The sequence below is a fragment of the Cebus imitator genome, unplaced genomic scaffold, assembly GCF_001604975.1.
Source record: "Cebus imitator isolate Cc_AM_T3 unplaced genomic scaffold, Cebus_imitator-1.0 Scaffold280, whole genome shotgun sequence".
Classification (NCBI taxonomy): Eukaryota; Metazoa; Chordata; class Mammalia; order Primates; family Cebidae; genus Cebus; species Cebus imitator.
The window spans coordinates 1566155-1577279 of NW_016107595.1; the positions used below are offsets into that span (position 1 = coordinate 1566155).

General features: G+C 54.2%; 1 protein-coding gene across 5 annotated transcripts in view; it reads right to left on the reverse strand.

The window, feature by feature from the left end:
• Positions 1 to 595: 595 nt before the first annotated feature.
• UNC13A (unc-13 homolog A) overlaps positions 596 to 11125 on the reverse strand; it is an 86149-nt gene continuing 75619 nt past the window's right edge. For 4 of the 5 annotated variants that reach the window (XM_037728770.1, XM_037728767.1, XM_037728769.1 and 1 more), the window contains 3 exons: positions 6705 to 6797; positions 4814 to 4973; positions 596 to 1880 (listed from right to left, as the gene is read on the reverse strand). In XM_037728770.1, the coding sequence (XP_037584698.1) occupies positions 1580 to 1880; positions 4814 to 4973; positions 6705 to 6797 (554 nt within the window). In that variant the 3' untranslated portion in view covers positions 596 to 1579. The remainder of the gene's footprint in view (positions 1881 to 4813; positions 4974 to 6704; positions 6798 to 11125) is intronic. The other variant, XM_037728768.1, reaches the window with a different exon arrangement.

Sequence of the window (11125 nt, forward strand, 5' to 3'; positions counted from 1 at the left end):
CCTGGAGGTCTTTTCTCTCAAGCAAGTGGTTCCCTCTCATTCTTCACCTCGGAAAGCCTCCCCATCTGATCTTCCATCCTCCAGGAACCCAGCTACTCATCTCACCCCGTTTTCATTTCTCCCCAGCACAGCAAACTCTTGCCCTTCCCAATCCAGCAGAAAAAGGCATGCCATCCACACAGGCAGAAAAACAGAGCAAACAGTTCATGCTGAACTTTCTCTAAAGGTCCTGTAAGCACACGGTAACTCCAGCCAAGTCACCACAACCTTGCTCATTGGAGAAGGAGTTTCCAGCAGGCAAGAGGGCCACCCGAGCATATATCCTGTGGCTTGGGTGTTTGAATGAATGAATAGGATCTTGGGAACCCAGCTCTGAGTGTGTTTGTGTTTTTTTTCTCTCTCTCTCTCATGCACACACACCCCTAGAGTTTCTGGTCTCCTGTTCTTTCCTGTCTGGAGAATTCTGGGAAAGGAAGAAGGGTGGAGAAACCTGGGACCAGAGTTCCCAAATTCTCTCTTTTGTGGTGGGAGGTCAAGAGCCCTCATGGCATCCCCTAAGGAGTCCCAGGAGAAAGGGTTGAGGGCAAGGGTTTTGCTTGGCAGCCAGAGTAGGACAGGTGAAGTAGGGGTCTTGGCCTGTACCTCCCACCCCTTGGAGGAGGCCCCCAAGGGGGAATTAGCAGCAGTAGGGAGCTGTGTCAGGTCATCCCGACCTCAGCCCACCCTTCCATGGGGCACACAGGCCTAAGGGAGGGGATAGAGGGTATGGCACTGGGAACCTCAGCCGAGTCTCAAGCAGCTCTTTGAGCCTCAGTTTTGCCATCTGTCAAATGGGTGTGTTGAACTCTACGATATGAGGACTGGGTTTGTTGGGAGAGAAGAAGAGGCTAACTCCCAAAGGGAAGTAGGGGCAGCGTGGGTGCCCCAGAGCCGTCCCTCGGCTCCCAGGGTTTGGGCGCCCAAGGGCGCATGTGCTTTTGAAATCCCATACTCCCCCCTCCCCCCATTTATTTTTTGCACAAACATCTAAAGGGACTACGGTATTCCCGGTCCCTCCAACCAGCATCCTGGTCCCTCCAGCCCCCAGGCCACCTCCAGGGGCGCTCCGGGGAGCCCTAACCCTTGCCCAGGGCTCCCCCTTGAGTGAGCTGAGATTTTCATACTTGGCAATTGGTCTGGGGTCCCAGGGTTCTGAGACCCGCCTTATGGCTTTTCCAGGGGACAGGAGACGGTACCTCCCGGTACCACAGCCCCGGGATGTGGCCTCCTCCATAGGGACGAGGTTTCCCCCATCCCAGCTCAAAATGCCCCCTAAATGCTGGGGGCGTGGCCTCGAGTTGGAGATGTGGCTTCTTCCTTCGTCGCACCCTTGGGCCTGGCCTCCTGAGAGGGCGGGGCATCCTTCATTCCTAATTCCCCCAAAGGGAGAGCTATATCAGGGACATAAGCGCAGCCCTCCCTCAGGGCGGAGCCCCCCGAGCCCCGCCCCGAGGGCGGTCCCACTGAGGCGCAAAGCCCCGCCCCTTCCCGCCCAGCGCCCTCCGCGCAGGCGCAGTGCCGCTCGGCTGCGCGCCCGGCGCTAAGGCGCAGGCGCGGCACCGCCCTCCTCGGCGGAGCGCGTGTCCGACTTGAGCTTCACGAACTCCTTGGCCACCTCGTCGTTGCTGCGCTGCGAGAGGATGCGCAGCACCGTGAGGCCCGTGTCGTCCATGTGGATGCGGCGGCCGAGCGGCAGCCAGCAGGCGGCAGTCCCGCGCTGGGCCAACTCCCGCAGCTGCAGCACGGCCAGCCCCACCGTGCGGTCCTCGCGCGCGAAGCAGTAGTCCTTGACGCACACCTGCAGCTCGTAGCACTCGGGGCTCGCGTCTGCGCTCAGCGTGCTGCGGGGAACGGGGCGGAGCGTGAGACATGCCACGCCCACCGGGACGCCCCGCCCCACGGCCTCGCCCCCACTGCGTTTGCGGTCCACGCTCACGCCGGGGAGGGCCACACGGGGTATCCACACCTATCACCCCCCAACGATACACTAGCCCCGCCCATGCCCCGTGACTTGTCCTACAACCTAGTGCTTGGCCACGCCCACAGCAGCTGACCCTGAGCTGGGCCACGCCCACACCCCAGTGTGTTCCCTTTGCACCCACCGAAAAATGACCTCATAGTTTTACATCCAGCTCCCGCCCCTCAAAATAACCCTTTCCTCAAACACCGCCCCGCAAGCCCATGCTCCCAACATGAGATACCCGTGCCTGTGCCCTCTTCTGGCTGAACTGCTACCCGCACGGCCCTGCCCCTAATGTACCACCCAGACGCTCTTTAACTAGGCCCTCCTCTAGAACCCTGACGTGGCCCTTTCCCCAGACCCCCAGCCCGCCCCTCTTCCTCCCAAGATGCCCTCCAGACATGAGCCTGCCCTGGTGCCTCACTATGGGTGACACTGCCTCCCGTATGCCCCTCACCTGTACTCCTGCCCCTAAGCAGTCCCAGTGACCGACAAGAGCCCTCCTGCAGGGCCATTCCCAGCTGCTCCCTCTTGTCCCCCTCCCAGGTCGCACACCTTGATCTCTGAAGTACTCCGACCCACTCTTCCTGACATCTGACCTCCCACTAGACCAGGCTTCTCCTCCCTAAGGGAGCCAATCGTCCCAAACCCTTCTGACCAAGAGCCCTGTGCTGACACGACCTGGAACTGGCTTCAGTCTTGTCCCATAGGAACTCCCAGCCCCTAGATGATACCAGCTAACCAGCTGTGATTTACCCTTACCCCTGTGCACCATTTTTTGTTGTTGTTGTTTCTTTTTTTCTTTTTCTGAGTGGGAGTCTCCCTCTGTCACCCAGGCTAGAGTGCAGTGGCAGAATCTCGGCTTACTGCAACCTCTGCCTCCTAGGCTCAAATGATTCTTCTGCCTCAGCCTTCCTAGTAGCTGGGATTACAGGCATGCATCACCACACCCAGATGACTTTTTGTATTTTTAGTAGAGATGCGGGGTGGGGGGTGTCTCACCATGTTGGCCAGGCTGGTCTCGAACTCCTGACCTCAGGTGATCCACCCACCTTGACTTCCAAAGTGCTAGGATTACAAGCGTGAGCCACCTCGCCTGGCCCATAATTTTTTTTTTTTAAGGCAGGGTCTTGCTATGTCTGTCACTCAGGCTGGAGTGCAGTGGCATAATCATAGCTCACTGCAGCCTTAAACTCCTAGGCTTAAGGGATCTTCCTGCCTCAGCCTCCCAGGTAGCTGGGACTACTTCCTTCTGCATTTCTGTCCTCCGAGCATCCAACAACATTGCCCTGCCCCAGTGCCATGTGAGGCTGACAGTCGACCCAAGGATCTACCCCACATGACCCCAACTCTGCCCCTGCTAACCACCCCCATCTACCCCACTGAGCAGACTTTTTTATTTTTTTGAGACAGAGTCTTGCTCTGTCACCCAAGCTGGAGTGCAGTGGCACAGTCATGGCTCACTGCAACCTCTGCCTCCTAGGTTCAAGTGATTGTCACAGCCCGCAGCCTCTGGAGTAGCTGGGATGACAAGTGCCTGCCACCACACCCGGCTAATTTCTGTATTTTTCTTTTTCTTTTTTGAGTCTGCTCTGTTACTCAGGCTGGAGTGCAGCAGTGCCATCTTGGGTCATTGCAATCTCTGCCTTCTGGGTTCAAGTGATTCTCCTGTCTCAGCCTCCCGAGTAGCTGGGATTACAGGCGCCTGCCACAACGCTGGGCTTAATTTTTTATATTTTTAGAAGAGATGGGGTTTCACCATGTTAGCCAGGCTGGTCTCAAACTCCTGGCCTCACGTGATCTGCCCACCTCGGCCTCTCAAAGTGCTGGGATTATAGGCGTGAGCCACCATGCTCGGCTAGAGCAGACTTCTTTTTTATTTGAGACGGAGTCTTGCTCTGTCACCCAGGCCGGAGTGCAGTGGCCCGATCTTGGTTCACTGCAACCTCCACCTCCGGGGTTTAAGCGACTCTCCTGTCTCAGCGTCCCAAGTAGCTGTGATCACAGGCGTACACCACCACACCCAGGTAATTTTTTTTTTGCACTTTGAATAGAGAGGGGGGTTTCGCCATGTTGGCCAGGCTGCTCTTGAACTCTTGACCTCAGGTGATCTGCCCGCTTTGGCCTCCCAGAGTGCTGGGATGACAAGTGTGAGCCACCAGGCCCGGCCAGAGCGGACATTTTTTTTGCTCTCCACATTACCAGCATCCTCTAGGCCCTGTCCTGATACCCAGAGCCTAGGTGCACTCACAACTCTAGGAACCTCCATCCAATGTGACCCCCACCCCGATGCCTGGAATCCATCCACACTCCACTCTTGTTCCCAGAGCCGACTCCCTCCGAGGGGCTGCCCTAATGGTCCTGAAAAGGCTCAATGTGGACTCCAGGAGTCCCCAACCCCAAGCGTCCTCAGTCATGTCCCAGGTCCCTCAGCCCCTGACTCATAAGCTTCACCACTGCCACCCTCATCCCTTCACCAGACAGTCTCCAGCCCCAGCAACGGCCCCGCCCACCACGCACTGCCTGCCGACTTCCCCTCCCCTCTGCAAGCCTTTATCACGAAATTACCCCACTCCACTCATTGCCTCTCCTGGGATCTGCCTGCCCCAAAGGTGACCTCCATCCTCGTGTCCCCTCCCTGATGTCACTCCTGCACTACTAAAATGTCTCCCTTTCCAGCACCCCCACCTAGAATGTGGCCCCTCCCATTCCCGGGCCCAGATCCCAGATCCCTCCTGCCTACCTGGCCTTGGGGTTCACCTGGGGGATACCCCCTCCCTTCCCCCCATGCTCTTCAAAGCATCCCAAACTCACAACTGGAAGCTCTCATTGTACTTGGGAGCCCAGCTATTGTTCTTGGATTTGGTCGCAAACTTGCGTTTCTTGTCGCTGAGCTGGGGCCCAATGATGTTGACCTCGATGAACGGCCGGAAGATGCCAGAAGTCTGCCACTTGAGGTCATTGGCAGCCACCACTGTAGGGGGAAGTAGAGGGTGAGACAGGTCAGGTTCTCCCAGTAGGAAAAAGCAGATGTTTGTGGTTCTCAAAATCTGTCTAAGGCTCACGCTTGTAATCCCAGAACTTGCGGAGGCCAAAGCCGGTGGATCACTTGCGCCCAGGAGTTTGAGACCAGCCTGGGCAACACGGTGAAACCCTGTGTCTATTAAAAATACAAAAATTAGCTGGGTGGCACGCGCTTACAGTCCCAGATACTTGTGGGGCTAAGGCAGGAGGATTGCTTGAGCCTGGGAGGCAGAGGTTGCAGTGAGCCGAGATTGTACCACTGCACTCCGGCCTGGGTGACAAAGCGAGATCCTGTCTAAATAAAAAAAAAAAAAATTAAAGACAGGGCTCGGTGGCTCACACCTGTAATCCCAGCACTTTGGGAGGCCGAAGCGGGTGGATCACGAGGTCAGGAGATCTAGACCATCCTGGCTAACACAGTGAAACCCCGTCTCTACTAAAAATACAAAAAAATTAGCCGGGCATGGTGGCATGTGCCTGTAGTCCCAGCTTCTCAGGAGGCTGAGGCAGGAGAATCACTTGACCCAGGAGGCGGAGGTTGCAGTGAGCCGAGATCGCGCCACTGCACTCCAGCCTGGGTGACAGAGACTCTCACCTCTAAAACAAACAAACAACAACAAACACACGTCAGGGGTGAAAATACAACAAAAGTTGGGAGCAGCACAGATCCCCAACACTTCAAAGCCTCCGTATCCGCTCGAGGCTGGCTGCTCTTACACTGTCGTCATCCCAGAGAAAAGCCAATTCTATCATTTTATTTTTATTTGTTCACATGGAGTCTTGCTCTGTCACCCAGCCCGGAGTGCAGTGGCGGGTTCTCGGCTCACTGCAAACCTCCGCCTCCCGGGTTCAAGCGATCTTCCCACCTCAGCTTCCTTGAACAGCTGGAACTACAGGTGCACGCCACCACACCCAGCTAATTTTTGAATTACTCTGTCACCCAGGCTGGAGTGCAGTGGCTCGATGTCGGCTCACTGCAACCTTCACATCCCGGGCTCAAGAGATTCTCCTGCATCAGCCTCCCGAGTAGCTGGGACAACAGGTGCACCTACCACAATTGGTTAATTTTTGTATTTTTTAGTAGAGACAGGTTTCATTGTGTTGTCCAGGCTGGTCTTGAACTCCTGACCTCTTGATCTGCCCACTTCGGCATTCCAAAGTGCTGGGATTACAGGTGTGAGCCACCACACCTGGCCGCCCTAATATTTGAATTTTTAGTAGAGACATGGTTTCACCATGTCGGTGAAACATCACCACACTTGGTTAATTTTTGTATTTTTTAGTAGAGACGGTTTCATCGTGTTGACCAGGTTGGTCTTGAACTCCTGGCCTCAAGTGATGCACCAGGCTTGGCCTTCCACAGTGTTGGGATTACAGGCCTTGGTCACTGTGCCTGGCCTAATTCTATCTTATTTAAGCCATGCTGAATGCAGCCCAATCTGTTCGGGTCAGCAAAAGCCATGAAAAGGAAAGCAAGGCTGAGACACGGAGAAAGTGGGATTCAGTCTTATAACACTGTTTACCCTGCTGGATCCAGCCATGCCTGAAGGTGGCCACCTCTGGACATTTTTGTTTCATAGACCATTAAACAACAACAACAGCAAAGGGTGTTGCTTAAGCCAGTTTAAGGGTGGTTTCTGTTTTAGAGCCTAGGGAGTCCGTCCCACCTGAGACCACTCACCTTTCACTGTGACCTTGTGTTCTCCAGTTCCTGGATGAGTGAACAGCTCAACATGGACGGAGACTTCACCCACAGCGTCTTCTACACCCGTGCCTGGGCAGGGCAGGGGAGGATGGTTGGCATGAGCTCTGTTCTTTCCCACCCACCAGGAGGGACCTTGATGGCCTCCCACCCACCCCGTGCTGGCAGCACCAGGTCATCAGCCCTGATAGGGAGGCACTGGGTGAGGGGTGGCCCGGATGGGAGGTGCTCTTGGAAAGCCAAGAATCCCGGGTTCTGGCCTTTTACTGCCTTGCTGTGTGATCTTGGGGGTGTCTCTTAACCTCTCTGGGCCTAATGCAATTCTTTTCTTTTTTCTTATTCCATTGATTATCATGCTGTCAAAACTCAGTCTTCCTGTTACATCTTGGCAGTGTCTGGCTCCCTGGGCTCCTTTGCCAGTTTGTCCTCTTGGCTGCAACAGTGTTATTGATTCCAGATTCTCATCCTACATAGCTGCCACACCTTCCATCCCCCTTGGTCATTTTCCTTTCTGTGTGTCCTCAGACTGACCCTGCACCTCAGTCTTTACTTCTGTTCTTTGTCTTCACTTCCTCCTAGCTGCCCATAGACTGGAAAATCCTACCAGCTCTACCTTCAAAATACATCCAGAAGCAGAGCCACCATCTTTTTTTCTTTTGAGACGGAGTCTCGCACTGTCGCCCAGGCTGGAGTGCAGTGGTGCGATCTTGGCTCACTGCAATCTCCGCCTCCTGGGTTCAAGCGATTTTCTTGCCTCAGCCTCCTGAGTAGCTGGGACTACAGGGGCCTGCCACCACGCCCAGCTAACTTTTGTATTTTTAGTAGAGATGGGATTTCATCATATTGGCCAGGCTGGTCTCAATCTCCTGACCTCATGATCCACCCGCTTCGGCCTCCCAAAGTGCTGGGATTACAGGCATGAGCCACCACGGGTGGCAGAGCCACATGCCCCCAGCATCCCATGCCTGGACCATTGCAGTAGCCTCCTTGCCAGGCTCCCTCCTTCTGCTCTTTCATCTGCTCTCAACACGGCAGCCAGAAAAATGCTATTCAGTCAGCTCATGTCGGCCGGGTGCGGTGACTCACAGCTGTCACCCCACCACTTTGGGAAGTTGAGGCAGGAGGCTCACTTGAGCCCAGAAGTTTGAGACTAGCCTGGGCAATGGAGCAAAACACCATCTGTACAAAAAATACAGAAACGAGTGGCCATGGTGGTGCGTGCTTGCAGCCCAGCTACTCTGGTGGCTGAGGTGGGAGGATTGCTTGGGCTTAGAAGGGTCCAGGCTGCAGTGAGACGAGATCACACCACTGCGCTTCAATCTGGGTGACAGAGCAAGCCCCTGTCTCAAAAAATGAAAAATAAATAAATAAAAAAAATTCAAAAGTCAGATCATGTCTCTCTTTGGCTCAAAACTCTTTCATGGACCAGGCAGTGGTGGCTCATGCCTGTAACCCCAGTACTTTGGGAGGCTCATGCCTGTAATCCCAGGATTTGGGGAGGCCAAGGTGGGCAGATAACTTGAGGTCGGGAGTTCAAGACCAGCCTGGCCAAAATGGTGAAACCCCATCTCTAATTTTGAAATTACAAATACAAAATTTTTGTATTTGTAAAAATACAAAAATTAGCCGGGTATGGTAGTGCATGCCTGAAATCCAGCTACTTGGGAGGCTGAGACAGGAGAACCACTTGAACCTGGGAAGTTGAGGTTGCAGTGAGCCAAGATGAAACCACTGTACTCCAGCCTGGGTGACAGAGAGAGACCCTGTCTTAAAAAAGAAAGAGAGAGAGAGAGAGAAGGAAGGAGGGAGAGAAAGAAAGAAAGAAAGAGAAAGAGAGAGAGAAGGAAGGAGGGAGAGAAAGAAAGAAAGAAAGAGAGAGAGAGAGAGAAAGAAAAAGAAAGAAAGAAAGAAAGAAAGAAAGAAAGAAAGAAAATAAATTAGCCGGGCATGGTTGTGCATGTGCCTGCAGTCCTAGCTACTTGGGAGGCTGAGGCAGGAGGATCTCTGAAATTCAGCAGGTTGAGGCTGCAGTGAGCTATGATCCTGCCACTGCACTTCAGCCTGGGTGACAGGGCAAGACTCTGTCTCAAAACATGAAACAAAACAAAACAAAGCAAAACAAAGTCTTCCCTGGCTCCCACCTCACTCTGAAATAATCGAAGTGGGTTTTGTGATGCTGCAACACCCCTTCCAGAAGTGGCCCTTTCCAATAGGTCCCTATGACCTCTCCCCACTCACCCCATTCTTGCCCTTGTTAACTGTGACCCAGCCCCATGGGTCACCTCATTGCATCCCCTGGCCCAGAGCCCTCATCCCTTTCATAGGGGCATCTTTTATTTTCCTTACCCCTATTTCTCTTTTAATGCAGAATCAAGATTAAGTTTCTTTTTTTTCTTTTTCTTTTCTTTTTTTTTTTTTGTTGAGATGGAGTCTCCTTCTGTCACCCAGGCTGGAGGGCAGTGGTGTGATCTCGGCTCACTGCAACCTCCAACTCCCAGGTTCAAGCAATTCTCCTGCCTCAGCCTCCCAAGTAGCTGGGATTACAGGCATCCACCAACACGCCCAGCTAATTTTTGTATTTTTAGTAGAGATGGGGTTTGATCATGCTGGTGAAACAGGCTGGTCTCAAACTCCTGACCACAAGTGATCCACCCACCTTGGCCTCCCAAAGTGGTGGGATTACAAGCGTGAGCCACTGTGCCTGGCCTCAACCCCTGATATTTCCGTTCTATAGCCAACAAGTCCCTTGTCTGCTTGAATTATGGTGTAGTGTGCTTCTGTCTGAGGCCACCACATGTGTCCTTTATGGTTCCAGTGGGGATCATTGATGGGGGAGCTTAAAAGAATCTGTGCCAGTTCTGCCTTCTGTGACTCAAAAGGGCATCCTATAGGGCCTGAGGACCTGTGACCGCCAGCACCTCCCCCAGGCCCTCCCAACCCCCACCAGGCAGCTCCCCTTCCTGGACCACCCCATGCACAGGGAGAAGAAGGGGAAAGTCAGAGGTGAGGGTGGGAAGTCAGGTCAGTCAAAGGCTGATTGGGTTACCTCGCGCTGGACAGGAAGTGACTGATGATCGGGGAGCACAGGGGCCTGGAGACTCCCATCACCCCAGTACTGGGGTATGCGGCCCCGGTCTTTGCTGCCCACCCCAGGTCCCGTTCCTTGACGCCTCAGGCTCCCATTCCACCCCCGACCTCCACCAGTCACATGCTCAGCCGCTCTCCCCCCCCGCCCCAGGCTGATGCTTCACAGCAAGCTCAATCCGGGCCAGACTGGGGTGCTGGGGGTGCTGGGGGGAGTCGGACAGTGGTGGGTCAGGTGAGGGGTCAGACCAAGGCCAAAGCTAGTAAGAAGTGGGGAGGGGGGCAGTGCTGGGTGCCCCCATCCCATGCTTTGCTGGCTCCGTGGGGAAGGGTCTTTCCTGGGCCTCTCAGTGCCTCTCCCAACCCCATTCCCCACTCCCCAAGTCCCGGGACCCCTGCAGGGGAAGGTTCCTGGGACAAGTGGTCGAATCTCTTCTGCTATCAGCATCTCATCTGTGGAATGATGGACCCCTTGTGGGGCAATAGGAGAAATCCTTTTCAGATTCCCCAAGAAGGCTAGGCATGGAGGCTCACGCCTGTAATCCCAGCACTTTGGGAGGCCAAGGTGGGAGGATCACCTGAGGTCAGGAGTTAGAGAGCAGCCTGACCAACATGGTGAAACTCCCTCTCTACTAAAAATACAAAAATTAGCCAGGCATGGTGGCGCATGCCTATAATCCTAGGAGTGAGGAGACCAGCTGTGAGGCCAGGAGTTTGAGACCAGCCTGGGCAACAGAGCCCGAGAGGTGGAAGCTGCAGTGAGTTGAGATTTTGCCATTGCTCTCTGGCCTGAGTGACAGCGCCTGTCTCAAATTAAAAACAAACTGGCCGGGCGCAGTGGCTCGCACCTGTAATCCCAGCACTTTGGGAGGCCAAGGTCAAGGTGGGTGGATCACTTGAGGCCAGGAGTTCGAGACCAGCCTGGCCAACATCGTGAAACCCCGTCTCTACTAAAAATACAAAAATTAGTCAGGCATGGTGGTGTGCACCTATAACCAGTTACTCAGGAGGCTGAGGCAGGAGAATTGCTTGAACTCAGGAGGTGGAGGTTGCAGTGAGCTGAGTTTTCAGCCTGGATGACAGAGCGAGACTCTGTCTCAAACAACAACAAAACCCAACACAGATTCTTCAAGAAATGCCTGGCATGAGGTCTTGCTCAGCATTAGAGGCTGATAAGTGTTCAACGTTTTCAACACTGGAAATAGGACATCAAGTATATTATTAAGATCAATAACACCAGGCACGGTGGTTCATGTCTGTAATTCCAGCACTTTGGGAGGCTGAGGCGGGCGGATCACCTGAGGTTGGGAGTTCGA